General features: G+C 41.3%; 2 protein-coding genes across 4 annotated transcripts in view; one reads left to right on the top strand and one right to left on the bottom strand.

The window, feature by feature from the left end:
- The first annotated feature begins 792 nt into the window (after positions 1 to 792).
- LOC119730790 (60S ribosomal protein L24-like) lies at positions 793 to 4572 on the top strand. The gene is made up of 5 exons (XM_038203820.1): positions 793 to 908; positions 1043 to 1118; positions 2248 to 2495; positions 3142 to 3202; positions 4334 to 4572. Exons 1-5 carry the CDS (start codon positions 904 to 906, stop codon positions 4409 to 4411), a joined length of 468 nt encoding a protein of 155 aa, XP_038059748.1. The 5' UTR covers positions 793 to 903; the 3' UTR covers positions 4412 to 4572.
- A 2271-nt stretch (positions 4573 to 6843) lies between these two features.
- Positions 6844 to 25321, bottom strand: part of LOC119730821 (neuronal acetylcholine receptor subunit alpha-10-like) — a 42621-nt gene continuing 24143 nt past the window's right edge. For all 3 annotated transcript variants that reach the window (XM_038203862.1, XM_038203861.1, XM_038203863.1), the window contains exons 3-7: positions 11860 to 12011; positions 11039 to 11193; positions 10188 to 10735; positions 9278 to 9533; positions 6844 to 8195 (exon numbers count right to left, since the gene is read on the bottom strand). In XM_038203862.1, coding sequence (XP_038059790.1) covers positions 7805 to 8195; positions 9278 to 9533; positions 10188 to 10735; positions 11039 to 11193; positions 11860 to 12011 — 1502 coding nt within the window. In that variant the 3' untranslated portion in view covers positions 6844 to 7804. The remainder of the gene's footprint in view (positions 8196 to 9277; positions 9534 to 10187; positions 10736 to 11038; positions 11194 to 11859; positions 12012 to 25321) is intronic.

The following is a 25321-nucleotide window of genomic DNA, read 5'->3' as shown; positions in this document are numbered from 1 at the left end:
TCTTTAAGATGACATCGGCGATTTGACTTTTTCTCCTTCACTGTTTGGTACACTTTGTCTCGAACTTTAACTTAAGTTTAATGTTGTACAACCGCAAAATGCTATTAAAGTACGATTTTCCTCAGGACGAGTATCACGTGATTCATAGCCGCCCTAGATCTGAAACCAAAATAATTTATAGGAAGCCTCTAGTCCTCAATAACTGACCATCAAACATAATTCGGACATGTTGCATTTTCAGTACACTTTTTCCTGAAATCCGCATTAAATATATATAAAAAAAGGAGTAAATTTGGCGGTGAAAGCCCATAATGTTATGCCACTGTCACGTGACAGACACATCCCAAACACCTGAAACCAAAATAAAGTGTAGGCGGGACACCACTCTTTAAAATGACATCGGCGATTTGACTTTTTCTTCTTCACTGTTTGGTACACTTTGTCTCGAAGTTTAACTTAAGTTTAAATTAATGTTGTACAACCGCAAAATGATATTAAAGTACGATTTTCCTCAAGACGAGTATCACGTGATTCATAGCTGCCCTAGATCTGAAACCAAAATAATTTATAGGAAGCCTCTAGTCCTCAATAACTGACCATCAAACATAAAACTGACGTCCTTCATTTTCGGTACACTCCTCGATGAAATCCGCATTAAATATATAAAAAATTATCACATCAATAATGTTGTTTACTGGCCTCCGTACTTTATGAATACGCGGCTGAATACACGGCTGAATACGCGGCTGTGGTATCTGGCCGAATACGCGGCCAGGTTCACTCAGGTCTATTGATTTTCATCCACTTTCTACAAGTCTAGTTCCTGACCACGAACTCGCTTATAAATGCATGGTGCCTTCGACACCAGACCAAATCTTCCTTTTTTTCCCGTAGACCGTCAAAATGAAGTAAGTACCTTCACGTATATCCATTGAAATCCTAAAATATCAACGAAATCGAGAGAAATTTGAAAATGAAAATACCCCAGAATAAAAATCTAAATAATATTTCGCTCTAATTTGTTTATTTCGTTTCATTTCAGGCAGGAGTTGTGTCACTTTAGTGGGTATAAAATCCACCCTGGCCATGGCATTCGATTCGCAAGAGTCGATGGCAAGGTACGTTATTTCATGTGTACAGTTTTAAGAAAGAACGAGAGGCAAATGTTAATGCTTAAATGTGGCCGCTTATTAACTGTATTCCAGAGAACCACGCATTCGATGCCTAAAATCTAGCTCAACTACCTCTTGGATTTTGTTTGTCATTTGCGACTGTTACGTTATTATAAAATCGGTTCTTCTCTTAACTTAAGTAAAGTACTGCATAACTTGGTGTCGAAATTATATGCCTTTTGCCATTCCTTGGACATGTTGGACGGTGCTTGCAATTTTTTCATAGATTTTTTTAATGGAGATATTGAAAAAAGGGTGCGTTAGGGAAAGAATACTTATCCTGGCGCCACTTTGTTGGAAAGATTCCCATATCTGGCCATCAGTAATTTTCCCCTAGTTAAATGACCTATCATCAGCCTTCAGAAAGTGATAATTAATAATATGTCCTAAAAAAAGTCGAAATTAAGCAGGGACAAATTTTGAATTTTCACTGAGAAAACACTTTCAATTTTCAGACCAGTCCCATAGGGTTTGTGCACAGGGTGACAAGTGATGACCAGATATGGGAATCTGTCCACTTTGTTCTTCGTTTGTCATCTCATTAATTAAGGCCAATCATCGCTAAAAATATGTTGGAAAGACATGAATCTGGGACTTAGAAACATTTCCAATTTTGTAAGGAAATAGGCCTATTTCAAAAAAAATTCTTTACTCCCCATAGACTTTGTACACAACCGCTGAAGTGGCGCCTAGATACTACACTCTTTCCATTTACTGCCTTTTGAAAGTATTGGATGTATTCTATGACCTCTCAGCTTTGTCGCTTGGGGTTGATTATGTAAATTAACCTCAATTTGAGAGAAATTTAGGCATCTTTTGGGATCCCTTTATATACACGTACAATGGTTGCTGATGGCTGCCATGTTGAATGTGAGAACTTGATGATCCCAAAGCCGTAACGATGTGTTATGCGAAATCAATCTTCTGGCTTCAGAAGTTGCGATGCGACGGCTGTTTTTTTGTATAGCCTGGAATAACCGCTAGAATGTATTGTTTAGAATCATGCCTACCCGATTTTTTAGACGGACCCTGATTGACAATGTTAGCATTTGTAACGTTTTATCCCGTACCATAGGTCTTCAACTTTGTCAACAACAAGAGCCTGGCCTCCTTCATGATGAAGCGCAACCCGCGGAGGATCAACTGGACCGTCCTGTACCGCCGCAAGCACCGCAAGGGCACCCAGGAGGAGATGACCAAGAAGAGGACGCGACGCACCACCAAGTTCCACCGCGCCATCGTGGGCGTGACCCTGGAGCAGATCAACGCCAAGAGGAACCAGAAGCCCGAGGTCCGCAAGGCACAGCGAGAGCAGGCTATCAAGTACGTGCAAAGCCTTTGTAGAGGATTTAAGCAGTTTATGTCAGAAGTATTTCAAGTGTCGGTCGAGTGTGTCATGTCTGTTCTGAGCTGCTATTAGGCCAAATAAACAACAAATAGTTTCTCTTGGCTTTTTTAAAAAGGGCGGCCCCCTTTTTTTAATTTTAAAAGAGCCAACACCCTTTCTATCAAATTTTGAATATATATTCAAATATTGCATATTTATAGCTACACTTTAGCAAGAAATGAATGAAAAGACCCAATTTATTGCAAATGTATGATTACAAAATAGGAAAAAAGGTGGAAAAAAGGAAGCGGCAGAGACGAGAGACTGGTTTATTTTGTTTACTTGGCCTTAGCTCAGTTTGGCTGGGGTTTTTGCTGTTTTTTTCATTTGACGTTGGTGAAGGTAAGAATCCTTGCTAAAAAAACAGTCTCATTAAGATATTCTCCTCATACCATCACCGTTCAAGTTATCTACTGCCCTCTTTTGTCAGAAATGAATGCCTGGCCAGTTGATCTGGTTTTCGACTGGAAAAAATCAATGCGTGGCTGGTAGGTTAGCCACATCTGTTCTGTTTTCATTGAAAGATCTTTTATTTTTCTATGGATCTGATTCTGATGGAATTGTCTTCTTTTTTTTGTACAGAGCTGCAAAGGAGAAGGCAAAGGCATCCAAGGCTGCCTCCAAGAAAGCCGCCCCAGCCAAGGTAATCAAATGATCCACCTACTATTTACTGGAGACCTTACCCCTAACATTCCCAAATCTTCCAAAATCTTCTTTGCAAAATGGGGACGTTTGCAGCATTGAGGTTGTATGGCAGAAATGTGTGGCTGATTTCGGAGGATGCTGTGGTGTAATGTCCCGTTTCAATATATTTCTGGGTAGTTACGGGTAGACTCATTCACTCTTTCTGGAAGAAGCTCTGTATTTGTTTCGGGGAAATTTTCACTAGCAGCTTCTTGACCCACCAATACTGATAACTTCATTGCGGGAAGATTGCAGGGAAGTTGTTCAGAATCCTGCAGCTGATACCCGATACAATGTCTGCAACTTGTTCGGAACTCGTCCCGGATCGAGACGGGCCCTGAATTACATAGACTGTACCATTTGGTTGTTGCACAGCACAGCTTGTAGGGTAATTCAGAAAGGTTCTCAGAGGTAAAATGCTGAGGGAGTTTTGAAGTTTAAAGGCATGTAGGATCTTTTGCATTCATCCAATAAGTAAACTATCGAATTATCCAAAAAGTTACTTGGATTAAAGATCGTATTAAGTACTAAACATTCTGTGAAATTGTTCCGTCTGGCTTGCTGGCATTGGAAGAAATCAAGAAATGTGGGTGATTTCCAACGATCAGTCAGTTGAGGGATTTTTGGAAATAAAGAGTGCTATTGAAGAAATCATGTTTCATGATAAAAAAAAAGTGCACGGTTTTTCACTGTTTTCTCAAAAAGTGTAATATCCACTGAGCTGAAAGTTTCAACAGGTTAGGTTTTGAACATTCTTTCTTTGGACTGTGAGTGGTGTTATTATTGGAAAAGAGCAAAATGCATGAAAAGCAAAAGATCCTATATGCCTTTTTAGAGAAAAGAATGAATGTAGTATCCGTACGTCACTTAATTCATTTTGTATAAATTCTATGTAGAGTCAAAAAAGTATTTCTTAACAAAATTGGAAAAATGTTTTGTCAGTCCCAGATTCATGTCCATTCAACGACTGACCTTTATTGAGATGATATGTGAAGAAAAAAGTGGCGTCAGATTTTAACATTCTTTCCTTTTTAGATATTGAATGCCAATTTCATGCGCTTTTTTTATTTCCTCTTCTTTCCCAATGCAGGCTCAGGCCAAGCCCGTGAAGCAGAAGGCCGCCCCTAACCCCAAGACCAAGGCTCCCCGAGTCACGGGCAAGAGATAAAGCCATTCTACCCGTTCACAATCACATTTAGAAATAAACAAGAACCTAAATTATATCTCCAGATGTTCACATTTCCTCGGTTATCTCTCCAGATGTTCAGTTCATACTCTTTGAGAGTGTACAGATCTCAATAAATCATGATCAGTTTTTAGCCTGAAACGGACTTGAAAGGATGTCGGTTGTCTTACTTCTTGTCTCAATATGGTAGCAGTGTGAGGGATAATATAATGTACAGGCCTTGAATTTTGTTCTTGAATGCAAATACCGCCCTCTACCGGTCACGCGCACACAGTATACCCATGCAGAATTAACTGACGTACCCATTGAACTCTTATTGACTGTTTTTAAGAGGCGTCTTTATTCAAACAATGGTGATAAGCAAGATGTCAGTTCATCAACATTTAATACCCAACATGCACATTTTATACCCGAGAAGTGCAAATACAGTCGAGTCTCGTTAATACAAACTCGTTCGGACCTAGCCAAATTGTTTGTTATATCAGAATTTTGTATTAAGAGGAACATCAGTCACATCCATTGTGTACATACATGCACAGTCGGGACCAAGGCTTTATGTTTGTTATAACCAGAATTTTGTATTAACAAAGTTTGTATTAACGAGACTCGACTGTAATCGCACGCCTGAATCCCTCTGTACTGCACATCTCGGCACACATTTGCGTCATAAGTATACTTAAGTGAGCTCTTGAAATGGCTTTACTGTAAACCAAGATGAAGTGTATAAAAAAAAACGACCAGATTGTTCAGTCCCAGTTTGGACCACAGAATCACACACCTAGAAAAATCACATGCCCAGAAAAATCCAGAAGAGCCTTTTTGCACACGCCTGTGATTTTCAAATCAGGAGTGCAATATTGTCACAGCTGACTTGAGAAAACAAAATACAAGTATCTGAACACTTTCCCAATATACAAGTACATGAAGTTATATTTGATGCATGTTACGTGTACGTGCGCACAATTTGTCAATTTTTTTTTCCACAAACATGTACATTGCCTTTTTAAATACATACACAAAGTTGACCAAGCTTATTTTTATTTTAGACAGTTAAGACGAGTTGTGCAACTTGATAGTTCTTAGAGACATTTTTTTCGTAAATAATATTTTTAAAAAAAGCTCTCATTTTTTTTTTATTGCATTTATACAATATGTACATGGTGCAAGTGCCAACTAGGACTTACACAAATGGTGGGATTATTTATTTGAATTATAAAAAATATACAAATCGAAATAAGCAAACAAACAGTATCCCCAGATTCCCTGAAATTTGAAAGACAATTAAGTACGTGCAGTTCAGACCTCTGTGCACAAGTTGCCCCTCGAAAAAAAACATATAATGGCCACGCAAGTGTAAAAGACGGATCCGATGAGCCCAACATCATGACTTACTGTGGGTTGTATGACTTGTTCATGCTTACACTGGATTGCACTAGTGCGCATATTATGGGTATCCTACCTAAAGTGGTACCCACTTACCCCTAAAAAGAAACTCAACCCCACAAATCAAATCCCAGATGTTCTCTGTTATAGGTTTACTGGGTAACGGGGTAAACTGCAACTTTGGCAAGTATAATCTATCGCACGTTAACCACTTTGAGGCGGAGGCCGTGTATACATTGTACACGCAAAGGTTTTCCGAAAGTCAGATTGGATGACTGAAAAACCCGCAACAACAGAGGCTTGAAAATATCTGTCGGCGAACCACAGCCACCGACCGAGGCCAGATATATGACACTGAAGCCCCAGGGTGATGGCTTCAACCCGCCTGGCATTGCAGTCGAGTGAATATTAAACCTGTGCCTCGGTCCGTTCTTGCCAAAATTAACCCAAACTCAACTGGTTAAAATGCAAATTTACATGAAATTTGTTTTTGAATTGGTTTAATTTTTTTCACGTAGCCAGGTTTTCATTTTGAAAATTCCCCACAAATAGCTTTAAAATCTTTCTTTTTAATTGTCTGAGAAATGATAAAGTAATTTGCAAAGTTGGTTACGGGTACCCGATCCCATAATCTGGAACCGGTTTCCAACATCAGTGGTCGGGTACCCGGTTCCGATGCACACCCGTAGGTTGTACACGGGTTAGCTGTAGATTTTGGAGTTTCTACCCAGATAGAGCGCTGGACCCAACACAGATTTTGGACATCATGTGAAAAGACCTCCACACTGCCTACAATATCTGTGTTGGACCCGGGTCCAACAAGGCTTCTTGGTTCTTGGTTGGTTCTTCTCCTAAATACTCCACGTGGGAGTTTATACAGGAGGCCAGAAACACCGGGGCAAACCCTTTCTCTTAGCGATAAGTGTTTACTGGGTTCTTTTACGTGCATTTATACAACACACGGGACCTACGGCTTAACGTCCCATCCGAAGGACGAAGCAATAATGGTTAAGTGCCTTGCTTAAGAGCACAAGTGTCCGCCGGCAAGCTCGAACCCACGTCACTGTTGCCTCTGAAACACCAGAACGTGAGTCCGGTGTTCTTAACCGCTAGGCCATCACACTCTACACAGGTCCTGTGCTCTTCACGGTAAAATCCAACTCTGGTCAGGACCAGCATTGAGAGGTTCTTCCTGGGTAGAAAATCTTTACAAAATCTGCAGCTGACACTTGGACACACCCTTGTAAGTGTGAACAGTATGTCGTGTTTGATGGGACCCGGTTGATATCAATGAGCTCCATGCGCCAACAAGAGGTGGCGCTTTATTACCAACTTCGAGAGCCCCGTGGTAAAGTTATTAAACTAAATTTATTCTGAATGTGCACAAAGCAGCAGCATCTTCGCGTGAGCGTTGGGCATCTTTGGCAATGCACTTGAATCTCTCTCTAGCTAGTCTCACCCAACTCTCCTTCCATGCCGTTGAGGTGCTTGCGAACGGAGCAGGTAGGGGAGGGGAGGGGAGACGAGTGTGAAAAGGCCTAAAGGTTGCATGAGCTCTTCTCCATGTGCACTGCGGTTTATCCCTATAAGCCATTATGTGTTTGCCAGATCGTACCACCAACTGTTGTTTTACTACTTGCTGGCTTACTTAAGATATGCCGACGATTTCGTATTTATCCCAAAATCCAGGATACATCCAACAGACTCTGTTGTGAAATGAATTTGTTAATTGACACTTTTAGGCATCTGCTGAAATAAATGAACCAAAAATAGTGAAAACATTATCACAAAAAGAGCTAAAATTATCTTCTTCTTTTTTTCAAATTCAATTTGTGCTATTAGTGAATCTTCCTTCCAGGGACGGCCTGCTGACAGTCAGTTTACCAGCAATGTCATTTGCAGATCCAAAGTCGCAAACAAAAAGCATGGTTGAAACAAAAGACCTCTTTCACCTTAAGCCTTTAATAATAATTGACGGCCATTCGGCTATAGTCAACTGGACTCGTCCCCGCAAACATTCGCCGACTCGTTCTCATTTAACGCGGGATTGACAAGCAGCACAATGACGGACATGGTGACCGTGAAGCAGGCATAGATGTAGAAGAGTAGTCGGTCAGTCACAGTGGCCACAAGCGCCCACTCCTTATGCACCCGGCTGGTCCCGTCCTTCTTCCGTTGGACTGTCCGAACATGCCGCAGGATCCCATGAACGTTGGATTCCAGTTTTGTCAGCCGCATGTCGTCCGCATCTCCTAGGTGATCGACAAAGTGGTCCAGCTCTGCCTGGGGGTTGCCGTGCCCATTGCCGTGGTGACCGGCCGTGATGCTGTCGTTGCTGTTGCGTTGAGTCTCGGAGATGAGGGGCGAGTATGATGTGGCATACCTAGCAACAGAATGTCAGAATTGATTCAGTTATTTTGGACAAGTCAGTAAGCACCTTCTACTCCCCTCATTAAACCATCTGTTTCCTCTGGATTTGGTTCCCCGATCGAACAAACCCCTGCCCATCATGTTGGTGGAACCATGAAACACCATTTGTGCCTGTTGCCTCAGTCGTATTCAATGCCGTCTACCTGTCTTAACTATGCACCCAATACCAAACCCATCTCACCCCCTCAAAAAAGTAGAACTAGACCAACCCTTGGCTCCTCTCATTCACCTCATCAAACTACCTCTCTGAATCAAGTTCCTTGTCTCAATTTATCCATCCAACGCCCTTATGATGGTTTACCAAAATCACCTACCTTGAGTCTTCCACTTGTGTCTCTGGATTACATTCCATATCCCAGCCCAGAGCTGCCCTTGATGATAGTAGACCCGACCATCAGTATCTTCATCTTCCTACACTCATGAATCCATCCCCGTTTCCTATCTGCCTCGCACTCGGCATTAAACCACCTCTGCTTCACTCTCAATTGTGTACATGTATCCCTTTTTACCCATCCCATCCCATCCTTACCCATCCAATGCCTTCTGGCTATCTGAACTGCGTACCCGATCCAAACCCATGCCTGCCTCTCATTGAACCAAGTGAACCCTCCAGTGCCTCTCACTTATCACAATGCCTTCTGCTCATCTGAACTGTGTACCCAATCCAACCCTATCCCTTCACCTTTATAGAACCAAGCGACACCCTCGGTGCCTCGCACCTGGCATGTAACCACCTCTGCTTCCACTCTGGATTGTGTGTCCCATCCTTGCCCATCCAATGCTTACCCATTCCACACCTTCTGCCTCTGAACTGTGTTCCCAATCAAACCCATCCCTCTACCCCTCACAACCAGAAGACACCTAGTGCTTCCGCCTCATCTCACGTTAAACCAGCTCTGCTTCTTCTCTTGAAAGTGTATCCCATCCTCGTCCATCCAATCCTTACCTACCCCATGCCTTCTGCCACTCAACTGTTTACCTCAAACCCATGCCCTGCCCATCACTCAAAAAGACACTTTGGTGTTCCCCACTCACCTCGCATTAAACCACCTCTGCTTCCTCAGCATGGCCAGCCGTGCCTGGTCCAGCTTGGGGTCGCTGCGACGATGTTGCAGATACTCCCCTTTGCAATCCATGCACATGATCTTTGCCATGTACTTAAGCACCAGCGTCCGTAGCCATCCGGGCACCTCCCTTGTGCCGTCCTCCCCTCGGTGGAAGATGTTGAGCACACAGATGTTCATCGCCGTGGAGATGGCGATCAGGAACATGATGATGAGGTAATATTCACCTTTGTAGGGGAAAAGACATTTTTTTATTAGGGCTGAATTAAACAGATCGGAAAGAGCAGACAGTCCAAAACATTGAGTTTCTCCTGTTTGCCTGGTTCTTTTCAGAACTTCAAAGCTCACAAAAGAAATTTGTCACGCTGCAACAGCAGACTTTTCGATAATGCTCACTTCACCATGCAAACCTTCAAATCTTATGGGAAGGTATGATTTTTGGTTTGCATGATGAAACATAGTTCCGGAGTCTCTGGCTCAATAATGTCAAAAATGTATCTTGAGACGCGAGAGCTTTTGAAAAGAATTGGTTCAACTGAACATTTCAATCATCATGCTGTGTTTGTCTTCAAGAGAGTTTAAACTTTTCCTACATCTACTCAAAAGGATGTACATGTGCACTTATCTTGTGTATCCAGGTTGCAGCATCTGGAAGTGTGTTACCTGAGTTGGGGCCACTTACTTGTGGAATACTCAAGACGCTCCAGAGGCAGATCCAGGTTGATAGAAATGCAGGCAGACATTCGAAAATGACGAATGCTGCTCTCCGTTTTTATTATCCACCTGATTTTTTTTATTAAACTGGATCGGCCTCTGTGTTCCATCTTTAATGAGAAACCTGTTTGGACTCTTCAGCCCAAAAGCCCTATCAGCCCCCTTACTGATAAGCGGAAGTCCTTCTGATGTCTTGGGTATCGTCTCGGCCACCAGCAGGAGGAAGACAGTCATGGACAGGATGAGGGTGATGCTAAGGTTAGCCTTGACCACCCCAACGTTATAAGGCATTAGGAACCCCACCATAGACAGGGCAGACAGGAGCACGATCGGCATCACCAGCTTGTACATGTAGTAGAGGGGCTTCCGCCGCGCTCCTACGAACAGCGTCACATCCACATACTTCACCGGGCAACACACGTAACTCTCCAAGTTCCGCTTGAAGCACGCATATGGCATTTCCCACTGCTCATTCTCCAGATATAGTCCCTTGTCCGGGCCGGCTGTGGAATTGAAGAGGTCCACCAGGTACCAGTCGTAGGTCCAGAGCCCGAACTTGAGCTTGCAGCTCTGCTCGTCGAAGGGGAAGTAGCGGATATTGATTGCGCAGGTGCTGCGCTGGATGTAAGGCTTGGTTTCCATTTGGACCAGCCCATCGTGTCTCACCACAACATTTGTGCCTGTGATGCCGGCGTAGGCCGAGTTTGTGTCCGCTCTAAGACAGCAAAAGAAGGCGGAATCAAATAGTTTATAGGTCGATTGTTTTGAATGTATTCAGTTACAAGAGGATGATTGTTCTCAGCAGCAAGCTGAGAGAAGACAATCAGTCAGAAGTTCTCAGCGATCAAAGTGTAATGATTTCTCAGGATTAGGCAATAACTAAGTTTATACTGTAGTCACCTTCTAGAGATCATTATTTAAACCATCCTACTGAGCTTGGTTGCATTGCTGACTGCCCAACTTAAATGTACTTAAAATATTGCGTCAATGTCAAGCAGGCTGAAACAAAAAATCTTACGTGTTATACAAAGTGGTGTCAGGGAGCCAGACATCATAGGCCGGCACTCTTAGCTCCTCTAGTCCCCCATATTCTTTGGGATCCCACTGTAGCCAGATGTCCTTCCAGCTCTGCTTGACAATGATATTCAGCTTCAAAATCTGGTTCCTCTCATCCTTGGTGTAACAGATACGGATAAGGAGAAATCAGTAGGCTAAGCCCGATAGTTAAGGTGCAGAAAGCCAATAAGAACTGGTTTGTGTTGTCTTGTTTGGCCCGGTTTGGTCCAGTGTGATCTGGTCTGGTAACGTGTGTTCTGATGAGGTCAGGGTGGTCGTCTGATCAAGTTTGTGTTAGTCTGATTCGATCTTGTCTTGTCTGGTCTGACCTGGTCCGGTCTGGTTTGGTCTGGTCTAGTCTGTTAATTCAGTCCGGTCGGTTCCTGGCAGTTCTGAATTGGCCTTTAATATTTGGTTTGTGCTAGTCTGGTGTGGTCTGATTTAAACTAGTCGGGTCTGGTTTTGTCTGGTCAGGTATGGGCTAGTCTGGAATGCGATGGTACGGCTTTCCATCTTCGGTATTGAGAGGATGCTCTGTTGACTGCAGAATGGCTCAGAGAACGCTTGTGATTGCACGATATGGTGAGGTACATGTACAGTCTGGTGTGGGCAATGTATTGTCTGGTCTAGTGTTATTGTGTCTGGTCTAGATTGATATGCCTTACACCTGGATTGGTCTGCGCTATAGTTGGTGTCATCCGGTTTGCTCCGGTCTGTTCTAGTCTGACCTGGTTTGGTATATGAGGTACGATTAATGTAGCTATACGTGTGCTGTGAGCTTACAATGTCAACTATCTGTTTTATCTTTAAGGTGAAGTAGACAAGCAGTTGGTCGGAATGGTTCTTCAGAGGTCTCAGGTTGTTATTGTAGAGTGGCTTTTTCAGGAACAGGTCTTCATAGAGTTTCTGTTCATCTCCAGGGAATGGCTTGCCACCTGCAGAGAGAATTAAAGAGAGAGAGAGAGAAAGAGAAAATAAACTAGAGTTTCACCGATGTAAAAGGTCACTACATCATCTAAAGCAAACGATAGTCCACGGGGAGCAATTGAGAAGCTTCAGCTTGTTTTCACAAAGAAAAATGCAGCCCTATTTTGATCGAAAAACTGGTTTTGGTATTAAAGTAATGTGACCCAGAACGCTCACTTCATTGATTGATGAAGTTTACGATGGTCTAAATGGTGTGATTAAGCCCCTGTATATGTCTTTCATGTTATGTGTCGTTACAACAAATTAAAGCATACAAATTGAAAATTCGCTGGGTGAAAAAAAAAAAAAATTAAGAGCAACGGGTATGCAACTTTAAGCAGAAGTAGCACTCCATTTTTCTCCATCATTTTCTCCGTAGTTGATCTTTGGTTGAAGATGAGGTTGCTTTTTGCCTCTTCCGGTTAAGGACCCTACAAGTTGCTGCATCATTTATAAAATGTTATCCCTTCTCTGACTGCCGGAGTTGTACCCTTTTTTTCTCTCTAGACTCTGAGGCACATCGAACGCATGAAGTGTTATGATCTGCCAGGCACGTCAATTCCGGATATCGCATTAGGCGTGTCTGGTCGTGTACTGAATCAACTCCATTGGATTAAGAGCGGCCATTACCGCGCAATTTGGCCCTGACTGGCCCTAATAGGATAATAGGGCCTAATGAGCGGCGCGTTCTCGTCGGCATGCATGTTTTACCTCCGTATACTAGAGGGCAATTTACGGTAATGGGCATAATGAAGGCCTTTTTATGGAGTTAATGACGGTTTAGTTAGGACATGATTGTCTGCATGTGCATTTAGGCCCGGGTGTTCCTTGGACTATCCGTCAACTTGGGACTCAGAAATGACCGGATGATGTACTGAATAACATCGTCCTGTAGGTCCTACTTGAATATATTTGAGTAGGCCTACAGTAAAACTCATGTGCCTGGAATTGGCACGGGTGCAGGGTTTGGGCTCCATAGGTCCAGGCTATACAGGGTGCCCCCCCCCCCCCTCCCAAAGGGACGGCGTACTTCCACTACCTTGAGACTTAAACTACCTGTACCAATGGATGGAAAATCTTTTTAGAAGAATGTATGATACCAAGATTCAGTCCAGTAGTTTTTGCTGCAGAGCCTATTTTGTGAAGCACACATCTTTATGATGTGGGTTAATCCCTCTATCGAAGTAAGTCAGATTCGCAACCTTGGTTTAGTAATTCATCAGGACAAAATGACTCCCTACCTAGTTCCACAAAATAGGCTCTAGAACAAAAACTATAATGGACTGCATTGGACGATCTTGTATCATTTTTCATGTTTTGGTAACAGAATTCCCCATGCATTGGTATAGTTTTTTTTGGGGGGGGGGGGGGCGACCCTGTATAAGGTGGTGCAAACCCGTGGCTATTATGACATAAATTTAGAATTAGGGACACCAATTAATGTACATGCATGCACACGAGCGGATTTTTTGTCAGAGTTGAACCAGGGTTTGACTTTCCTTCTGAATCAATTCCGATACAATATTTAATTTGGCTCCACTGCAAAATGCAGCTTCTGTCTTATGAACACAAGATTGTCCCAGCACCCTTTAAAGGGCCATATATCACAGGAATATTTTCTTAGGAACATATTTTGTACAACTTTCTAATCCTCTTATATGTATGAAAACTACTTGCCATCCCTTTTTGGATAATCTTATTGAAAAGTGCACTTCTTCAATTTCTTTTTAATTCCATTTTTCGGACGGAGAGTGCGCTGTTGCCGTGATGTCATTTCAGGAAGACACACTGTTCAGTTTAGGGGATTTCTGTTCAAATTGTAAACCCAAAAATGTCTCATGGAAAACATTTGTGAGAAGAAGCTCATTGGCTTATTGCCATGTACTGACAAAACAACGAATCACCAAAGAAAAGAAAATGCAACATATAAAAATACACAATTCTGGCATCTTTTAGTGCTGAAATAGATGTAACATTGTGGTTTCTGCCTGAAATGACTTCCCACTTTTGCTCATGATTATGTAAATTTGCATCAGTATAACAACCAAAACTGGTTAAAACACCCTTGAAAACGGCAAAACAAAAATTGAAAATAAGGTTAAATAGGACACAAAAAGTGTGTTTTCAAGGACTGCATTAAAAAAAATACATTGCATGAGCTCTTTAACCCGTGTTTCATTTTCTTTTCTTTTCAAACATTGATGGAGAGAGAAGTCTCTCGTCTCTCAAAGGGCAAAGTTTTTCTCCACACACATCCCTGTCCCAGTTGGGCCCTCCTCAGTACCGAATTGCAGACAGCGAAGGAGCCGGAGCCCCATGCATATTTCAGCTTCGACACCTTTCCCAGGTGTGGCGAGCAGTAATGCAACGACAGACGCCGAGAGAGAGCCCAACTAGTTATCAATAATACATCAGATCCTGGCGCCCGTGATCTAATGGCGAGACTTTTAATATCATAATACACCTGCTCTCGCACGTATCTCCCTCACCCCAACCAGCCCCCCCCCCCCCAAAGGCTTGCAGTAGATTTTAAAAAACAAACCGTGATCGGCACAATTCTTAGGCATTGTGACTCCTCATGACCTTTAATTTGAAATTGTGTCCTTATACGATCGGGTGTTGAGTTTGTTCCTTTATTGACGTGATCACTTTTTTTTTATAGAAGGAAACTTTAGTAAGGCTATATGGGATTGAGAAGCGGGCAATAATGTTCTATATCCTCGGTACTCGTTGGTGAAATAGTTCTTAATAAACACACCTTCAGTTACTGCGACAGTAAGCAGTCTGCCACGGATGGGCAGATCTATTATGTTCGGCATGCAATTCTTAATGTCCTTTGTAAAATAACATACATTTATAACTTTTGTAAATCTAACTTGTCATTCGTTTTGCACGGATTTGTACCTATTAAAGAATACAGCCATAGAACATAGTAAAACGAAATACCTTAGTATCTCTCTTGTGCGTATATCCCACTTTGTTTTCATATACAACAAAAATTTAGATGTGCTAGCAAGATATCCCTTTAAACAGTTTCCATTTGACTTCTGAAAACCTGGAACCAACTACAGCATCGCCCGTCTTCAGCAAGAACTGTCTGATCAGAGGGAGAGATGCATTTTAGTTCTGAAATGGAACTTAAGTATATGGCTCTTTGAGATACGAGAATCACCTTTATTCAATTGGACATTCCAACGCAGGCTCCGGTCACTATTTCAATGTTAAATATTAACAATCTGATTTCGGTGAGAGGTGCATTTGGTAAAATAATCTGGAAACGAATATGGCTTTCAGAGATACGAAATTCATTTTTCGTTACTTACCATTTGATATACCAACGCTCCGGTCATATTTCAAATTTGTTAAAATTTGAACGATCTGATTTCAGTAAGAGGTAGGGCCTACATTTGGTAAAATAAAATGGAAACTTATATGACTCGCAGATATACGAGATTCCTTACTATATATAGGTACTGACTGTTAGATATAGCCTACCAACAGTAAGGATGCACTTGGTTAAATATAATGGAAATTATATGGCTCACAGGTGTACAAGATTTCTTAGTAATTACTGACTGTAGCGCTCCGGTCACTATTTCAATGTTAACTTTTAACAATCTGATTTGAGTGAAAGGTGCATTTGGTACAATAAAATGGAATCTTATGTGGCTCGCAGAGATACGAAATCATTATTAATTACTGACTGTTAGATATACCAACGCTCCGGTCACTATTTCAATGTTAAATGTTAACGATCTGATTTCAATGAGATGTGCATTTTGTAAAATGAAATGGAAACGTATATGGCTGTCAGAGATACGGGATTCCTTACTAATTACTGACTGTTCTATACCAGCACTCCGGTCACTATTTCAATGTTAAATGTTAACAATCTGATTTCAGTGAGAGGTGCATTTGGTATAATAAAATGGAAAATTATATGGCCCGCAGAGATACAACATTCATTATTAGTTACTGTTAGATATACCAACGCTCCGGTCACTATTTTGTAAAATAAAATGGAAACCTCATATGGCTCGCAAATGTGCGAGGTTCCTTACTGACTGTTCTATACCAGCACTCCGGTCACTATTTCAAATTTGTTTAACGTTAACGATCTGATTTCAGTGAGAGGTGCATTTGGTAAAATGAAATGGAACCCTATATGGCTCACAAATATACGAGATTCCTTACTATAGTTGCTGACTGTATCAGCACTCCGGTCACTATTTCAATGTTAACTTTTAATGATCTGATTTCATCAGTGAGAGGTGCATTTGATATAATGACAAAGTCTTTGGCCAGCTCGGTGAAATTCGAGACTTACACTAAAAGTTATTTGTTGTTTGACGAAGCACTATGGACATACCGACGCTCAGTCACTAATGCCTGATCGAAATCATGATTTATACGATTGGACAGAGTAATGGGTCTCGCTGACAATGCATTATTCCCGTTATCATCACCTCTAAGTGCTATAAATCAACGGTGATAAAACTGCAGAGTGTTGTATATCATACTTGAAACGTGATATACAAGAGATATTAGAGAGATCTCATGGTGTGATATTCTGGCAATGTATGTTGCAGTCATGCATTAAGTAGGTACCAACTCATGTGTTCCGTAGATATCCTAATATTAATTTTACTTCACATTTGCAGAGATGTTTAGTAGAGATCTGATAGATCGTTATTCAGAGAATATCAAATATTTGATTTTTGATGAAAAACACCGATTATTATATTATGATAATGTATATTGTAACCAAGCATAACATGCAAATTATCCCATTCGTATTCCGTAAGTATCGAGTCTAAATTAGTATAATTTTTCTTTTTCTTCGCGGTTTGCAGAGATGTTTAGTAGAGATGTGCTACTTGGCTATTCAGGGAGTAGAGAGATTTGATAAATATAGATTATCCAGTTCGTATTTCAAAAAATAGAGGGCCTAACGTTTCCATCCTATATAGCAGAACCTTTGTCTAAGGGAATTGCATGCGTTTGACAAAGATGCTGCTAGGATCGGAACATAAGGACTTCTAACTTCTATTTGTGTATTTCAGGTCAATCCAGTCGGTAAGCAGTTTGCAACAGTTCTATTAATTTTAAGTTGATATTTCATAAGTATAGGCCTACGAAGTTTCAAATCCGTTTTCTTCATGTTTTTCGCATGTTTCGCCTGTTGGTATCCATGGTTGATAACTAAGTATTATGAATGTTTATGAGTGCAATGGCAAGAATAATTTCACTGACAGACGGAATGTTCCATTCCACGAAGAGAAGCCGAGTGGAATGGAACATTCCATCTGTCACCGAATGAACTTATTCTTTCCATTGCACGAATGTGAAACATTCACTATAAGTTTATAGAGCACCTGAATAAATCCTCGTCATCTGATTGGTCAGAGCCGCCAAAAGTGTGACCGAACGATGGAACTTCCATTCACCGTGGAATAGAATTTTTATTTTTGCCGTGCGGCCAAGCCGTGCGTTGGAACGCATGATTCAATCACACGTGATCAACGACCTACCAATCAGATGACGGGGATTTATTCAGGGTGCTGTATAACATCAAATATTATGCACCTTGATATTTTGCCATTGAAATACTTTTTCTAATAAAGCTATTATCAAACAAAATATAAAAAGCCACAGATGGTTTATTTCGATAGTTGCATAGTTTGTGCCCACACCACTTATTACACAAATTACTTTTGAAAATGTTTAGAATTATAGTATGATACAAATTTTTTTACATCCAATAAAAAAATGGATGTATACACTGTCTTATTAGTCTACCCCAGAGAATGGCATACATAGACAGTCTTGAGTAATTTTCCTACTCAAATGATTAAAAATAAAAAATTTAAAATTTCTGAAATATTTTTCTTTGATATTAATTGGCTTTCCATCAATTATTTTCATTCTTATGATTAACAAAATGACGTTCTCGACTTACAGAATGACCTTCATCTCTCTTTATGATAAGAAAGACTTTTTACAGCTTTTTCGTAACGCTTCATTCTCGCTTTAATAATCTAGCACGCAATTCCCACTGGCTGGTTAATTTTTCACGAATCCGAGGCCGGCCTTTATGCGTCAGAGAATTCCGGTTGCCATGACATTTCGCAAAATGTAATCCGCAGAATGTGGAAGCGTGCGATGGGCCGGGGAAGACGGGGAGTTCTTGAACATTGTAAGGCAAGGTCGACTAGGAATGAAAATAGGTTCCTTAATGTGATGGTTTGGATTGAACGACTGCATCGGGCTGGGGAACGAGAGGGACAGACAGCAATTATTTTTCTGCAACCAAGTATAGTCGGTTATCGTTATGTTTAGGACCCCATTCCTATGAGGTTGAAGGACTCACCAAACCAGCTGACTAAATGACACTCAAAAGTGACATTCTGATATTTCTTGATACATCTGAACAGCTGGTAATGACATCTTCTTGAATATTAGCAGGTTTAATTTTGTGGAAGGAGGGCAGGGCTAGCTTTGATTCATGAAGGAAATTACGGGGTAAAAGACGAAGACGACTACCAGAAAACAGGCCAGAAAACCAAGATGGCGACAGTGAAAGCTTGATGCAATGAAAGCTCGATGCTGATTGGCTGATAAAAAAAAATATTCATTAATTTTTTTATCAGCCAAACAGCATCGGGCTTTCATTGTGTCAGGCTTTCACACGTGTTTTGAGAACTAAACATGCACGTCTCACGTCTGACTGCAAAAAAAGTAAAACATTCTCATTTTCTTTGACAGTGCGTTTCAGAAATCCCACAAACATGACGTAATTTGAAGAAAAAAGACTGCGTTAACCTGCAAAAGTCACTTTGGTACTGGATGATCACTGCAAAAGTCAGTTTTGAACGGAACTCGTAAAAAAAGGAGGTGTCCTAAAGATAACGATTGCCGTATAGTCAATGACCATAATGCGCATGAGTCAAATAGTAACGGAATGGTTCTCGGCTTTTCAAAAAAATCCTCCTGAGCCATGAATGAGAAGAAAAGACTGGATTTCATTTTATCGAACCATGAGGACTTGCATAAACACAATTTAGGTAAGAAAATTCACTCTTGGGGGAAATATGAAAATGTAAAATTCCCTCCAGGAATCGAACCTTGAAACTCCAGCATTCAGACGAGCGATTTCACGCATCACGCTATAGCGAATTAAACCACGCTAACCACCGTGGAATACTCAGGTGACATTTGGTTGTTAACGTGATATGTTTCACGTATGCGTACTTATGATGGATGACTTTACCGAGATGCAAAACAAAATTTGCGGCCGCAATTTGCATCCGCGGACATTTGCGAATCGCACGGTTGTCGGGCCCTTGTAAGAAATTACACATTAACTCACATTTTGTTGAGTCTTTTTTATTCTTTTTTGGTTGGGGAGGTTTTGGTTTCCAGGGCAACCAGTGGCGCAGTGTCAGTTTATGAGGGGCTTGGCAAGCCGGAGTTTGCTCCTAATGGCTCCTTGTCGCCGGCAGAGAGCAAACACAGCCGGTCGTTAGACGGAGACAACCGGCAAGAAAAACCCTCCAGAATCTTGGAGCAACATTTGTTAGCATTCGAAGAGATGTAGGCCTATTTATATATACAACAAACACATACAGTTTAACAGAGAAGTGAAATTGTTGCCAACATGTTCTTGCTTTTGAATTTCATTCAAACTCTCTTAGTGACTTGGCGCTCGAAGCAGCCAGAACTGGAATATCTAATGGCACCGAATCAAAGACATGCCATGTTCGACCTTCTGTGTTTAAAGTAACTCTTGAACATTTGAAGGGTTTTGAAATCTGATCGTACGGTTCAAGTATGGGGCTTTCTGAAAAGATAACAGCGTACATGAATGGCTTTACGATAGAGGACAGACACACAGAGGACAGTCCTCGAGTGTTGTGTCTTTTGTTGAAAAAGGTCCTCGAAAGTACGGTTATATGCTTCTATGGGAGAGTGTTATATTAGGGGAACAAAGGGAAACACAAAGCATTGTCCTCGGGCGTATAGAAATTTAAAACACGACTGCGTGAACGTACTATGTGTGTTATTTCCTCAAATATTTTGCCACGAGAAGATTGTCTCCCGACTTGTGACTTCACTATTTAGTAGTGTTGCAAGGATTGGGGAAAATATAAATTTTCTATTATTTGGTCATGTTGTGAGCGGATCAACTTGTATTTTTATGTAAGAACTCAAAGATGTTTGAGTTCAATAATATCTCGATTTGTTAATTTAAAATATTTTTTCTTAAAATGGGTGTTATTCGACGCAGGCTAAGCAAGGTAAAAGATGCTTAAAGGCATATGATCATTTGTCACTCAGGCACTTCGTTTGTTTCCATTAATAACACCACTAAAAAGCCAAAGAAGAATGTTCAAAACGTAACCTGTTGTTGAAGTCTCAGCTCAGTGGACCTTTTCGAGAAGACAGTGTAAACAAACCATGCACGTAGGCCTACTTTTGATTACGAAACACGACTTCGTCCACAACACTCTTTATTTCCCAAAACTCAGACAATTGACTGATCGTCGGAAATCAACTACAGTTTCTGGATTTCTGACAGCAAGCCAGATAGAATAATTTCACAGGTACCAATACAATCTGTAATCCAAGTATTAGCTTTTTGATAATTATTTGGTATAGGTTACTTTTTGGATAAATGCAAACGATCCTATATGCCTTACAAGTCAATACATGCAGAATATCACTTAGGTATATTGGACCGAGCTTGATACAGTGTGCATGGAAGTATATGAACTTATCAACGTTAACATTATGAACGACGTAAATGAATGACTCCGTGCATGCGTAATACGTTATCTTTTTGATATCTCGTCGCCTTCAGCTATGGTTATTTTGGATACGGCTATTATGATACGAATATTCATTCAATATTACAGGTACTGCCTATGTCATACACGCCTATACGCCAAAGCGAGTCTTTGACATTCACTGAGTGCGCATGTCATTATATGGCCTATGTTATCTCGGTATCATTCAACTGATGAAAGCTTTCATTACGATAAGTGCACATGGTATGGGGGCAGCGGTGAAACATAGGATGTAAATTGACAAGATAATAATACGGTGGCCACTGAAGGTCACTCGGGGGGAATGGCGCGATATGGTTGGCAGGCCTGATTACGCGCTTATTGTCATGAACACGTCGCTGCTGGCATTTTGTCTCTTGTGGACATCCGTCATTTTCAGTGTCAGTGTCAGTCACTGTACTTTTTTTTCTTTCTCTTTTTCTAGCTTGAAATCCGCGAGTCAATATAATGCGCAGGTGTGCGCATTGATATGCTGCGCGCGGACGGATGATTGATATATAGGCTCGGGAAATGAAATGGATGCCAGGTTATTTATAGGCAGGGAAGCTTTGGCACAATATGGCGTGTGGTTCGCAGGCTAGCTGCATTCTGAATTACCCGAGCCTCCTACTAATTTCCAGAGGAGTTCGTCGTACCAATTGGGTGTAAACCTATACCCCGGGATCTCGTGCTGTTTATGTGACTGTTTTGTAATCTCCGAATTGCCCAATTTCTGATCCGGCCCGTTTACGACCTCATTAACCCTTAATGAGTGCACAATGCTGTCCGCTTACATCGATCATTGGATTTAATTGGAAATGTCATGCAAAACAAGTGTTACGTACCTACATAAACTGGTCACTTTTGGAAAAGTAAGCAAAAAAAGTAAAGTCTGTCGAGCCAATGTAGCCATGCAGACCGGTTCTTATCTCCGGTTTCCTAGGCCTGAAATGACTGAGAATATTTCTATTCCCCCTGGATGGGATGCCAATCTATCACAGGTTACTCCCCAGCTCATGCAGATACTCATTGACACTCCTTGGTGGAGAGAGGCAAGTGTGGGTGAAGTGGCTTGCCCAAGGACATAACATATGGCCAGCAGCTGGATTCGAACCTCTGGTCTTGAGTCGATCAGCTAATACTGTTACCCTTATACTCCTGGGTGGAAGGCGGCAAGCGGGGTAAAGTGGCTAACCTAAGAACACAACATGTGGTCAGCAGCATGATTCGAACCACTGACCTTCTGATCATGAGTCACGACCCTAACCACTAGGCCACACACTCCCCCACTTCTTAAACATTATAGGCATATACGACTTACAGCTCCACTTTATTACAGAGCCAGTTTATTTCCACAGCCGTGATTTGTCCTTGCTCCACGGAATGCAATAAAGGAAAAGGTCAAAGGAAGAAAGGAAAGACAAAGCGATGTCTCAGCCTCCCTTCGTTTCCCTGAATCAACACCTGATTTAATTTCTTTCCTTCAAACCCACAGTTCATCGCCTTCATTATCAATTCCTGCTTTTCTTCCACGTCTGCGAGCAAGCCTGGCCCAGCCCGGCCCGCGCCGCGTATGATATTCGCAAGTCAAGCGAGCTATCAGAGTGATACTGTGGCCGGTCAATCGTGTGGAATGAACGGTAACCTGCATGCTTGATCTGCGGCCCAGATTTTTTCCCAGCCGCCCTGGCTCGATCGAGACAAGATATTAAGGTTTTTTGAGCCGCGATATTCTATATCGCAGGACTGATAGTTCTCCGAGGTTGCCATCGGTTAATGTTTTCGTGCCTTTATTGGAATTTAAAGGTACATGTGATCATTTTACTTTCTGTGTCTTTTTTCGTTTGAAGCTACAAAATTGCTCAAGCCATATCTTAAGTACGGTGTGTAACATCTATTACCTGTTGAAGGTTGAAGTCAGTGGATACTCTACAGTTTGAGAAAACAGAGAAAACGTATGCATAATTATGCTCTGACCGTCTTCTCTCCTGAAGACGGTCAGAGCATACTGACCGGAACGTCGAGTTTATACCTCTGGTTCTTTTCAGAACCATTCTCTTAGTTGAGAAATTATTCGCACATGGTGTTTCCGCAAACCTTTCATTATTTAGTATCTCCACCATGCAAAGCCTCAAATCTTACGTATGCATAATATTGTGGGTCTCGTGCGTAGATTTTGTTGATAACGCACATATAAAGTGTGCCTGCGGGCAGACTTTTTAAATCCACCCAGTGCCTTCAATGATTGTTTTCTTTCGATATAAACCATTTCTGGCGGATTTATTTAGTAGGGTATTTGGTACCAGCCCTGTCTTCACATTTGGTTTCCTCATTAAAGACACATAGGATCACTTACATTTATCCCAAAAGTAAACCTACTGATTTAATATCACAAAGCTTACTCGGATTAAAGATTGTACTGTCTTGTACTAAACACCCCACGAAATTATTATTCCATCTGGTCTGCTATTATGTACAAGAAATCAAACGAAGGTGTTTTCCAACGATCGGTCAATTGACTAATTTTGGTAAAATAGGCCTAAGAGTGCTATGGACAAAATCGTGTTTCGTGATGAAAAGGTGGTGCATGGTTTTTCACTGTTTTCTCGAAAAGTGTAATATCCACTGAGCTGAAACTTCAACAGGTTGGGTTTTGAACATTCTTCTTTGGATTTTGAGTGGTGTTATTCATTGGCAACGAACAAAATGCATGAAAAGGCAAGCAAAGATCCTGTATGGGTTTAAATCGGTAGGTGCTCAGTTCTGTGCATTTATAGATGCGTTCAGTCTTTCTCCCTTTCTGACCTGTATACGTAAGCGAGTTTGGTGTCTCCTTCAATTACATCTAACGTACTACCATTTTTGGCCCCGGCAGGCCGCTAGCGTGACCTCATTGGCTAGGCCACGTCGACGCGCTAACTTGACACTGTTCAAGTTCAATCGATCGGAAGGCAAATGATGTTTTCATATAATAATATTATTGGCTGACCTTTCGGAGCGCTGCAGAGACTAAATGGCATGTAATTATCGTGTACACAGGAATGAGATAAAATCTGTGTATAGGTTTGTAATGGTGGCAGTATCTTCTGTTGCTTTGCTTGGAAACTACTGTTTTGATTATGTTGACTGCTTGCTGCTGCTGCCTCTGCTGCTGCTGCATGCTGCTGCTAATACTGTTAAGTTGCTTTGGCTGTTTTTATGTTAACTATAGGTTGTTGTATTTATTTATTTATTTATTTATTTATATTACTTCTTTATTCTTATTTTAATTTGGTAGGCCCGGCCCATCCAGTGAAACACACTGTTCTTCCATGAGGCCCGGTAAAGAGAAGACATTGTGAAGAAGTTACAGTTTTAGAGGTAGGAGGAAAACCCAAGAAAATATTCTAAGGAAAACCCACGGAATCAGGCAGGGACTGAAAACCCAATCCACATGTTGGCCCAGGCAGGAATCGAACCCGGGTCACAGCGGTGGAAGGCAAGGAAAGCACCGCTAGCTACGCCAATCTGACTGTTCATGCGTGGATATGTGGACAGTAACTACTCTGTTGTGTGGATATCAACTAGGGATGTTGCTGATGCTATTATTTTGTTGCCGATTCTATTTACTATATTTCTGCATCTATTGTTGTGTTGATGCTACCACTGTCTCTTTTTATGTAACATTTTCAACTACTGCTGTTTCATGTCACGATCAGTTTAATTTTTGGTAGATTTCTTATTCTTGACGAAAACACCAACCTGACATCAAAAAGGGCCAATTTTACTGTTGAAAAAAGTCGTAACTTCAATCCAATTATCGAAGAGTTTGTTATCATGCTAAATATCAAATATATTGAAAGTAAAACATCATAATAGTATTAAACGATATTCATTATTGAAGAGCATGTTATAATGCTAAATATCAAATATATTGAAAGTAAAACATCATAATAGTATTAATTTGACTAATGGAAAAATGGCCTCGCATGCCCGCCTCATGCTCTGCGATTAGTCGAATGAGCTTACTACAAAATATTTCATATTAAATTTCATTTCATCATATTTTCTGTCATGCACTCAACTTCAATGGACCCTAATCATAACTCGAAAATTAAAATGAAGGCTGCTTTTTATTTTATTCATGCATATACACACACGAAGACTGATAGTGGATATTAATTATGTCTATTTGGGGAAATAATTTAATTTGGGCCTTCGGCTTGAGCGGTTATGTCCACGGTGCTTCGGCTCGGCCAGACGGCCGGATTGGCGGTGTATGGAGCCGCCCATCCCCTGTGCCTTGGGTCAGTACAGTGTTTACTACATAATTATGTTGGTATATCCCAAAATCGTCAGAGATGTTTAATTGAGTTGACGGTATTATAATATCGCAGGAAAGTGATTGAGCGGCTGATGAGTAGGCCTACAGTACACATGATCGTTGCTATGCATCAAATTGCTTGGATGTTGCT

The sequence above is a fragment of the Patiria miniata genome, unplaced genomic scaffold (genome assembly GCF_015706575.1).
Source record: "Patiria miniata isolate m_02_andy unplaced genomic scaffold, ASM1570657v1 HiC_scaffold_22, whole genome shotgun sequence".
Lineage (NCBI taxonomy): Eukaryota > Metazoa > Echinodermata > Asteroidea > Valvatida > Asterinidae > Patiria > Patiria miniata.
The sequence above is the reverse complement of the archived record's forward strand: the minus strand, read 5'-3'. Positions and strand labels throughout refer to the sequence as shown.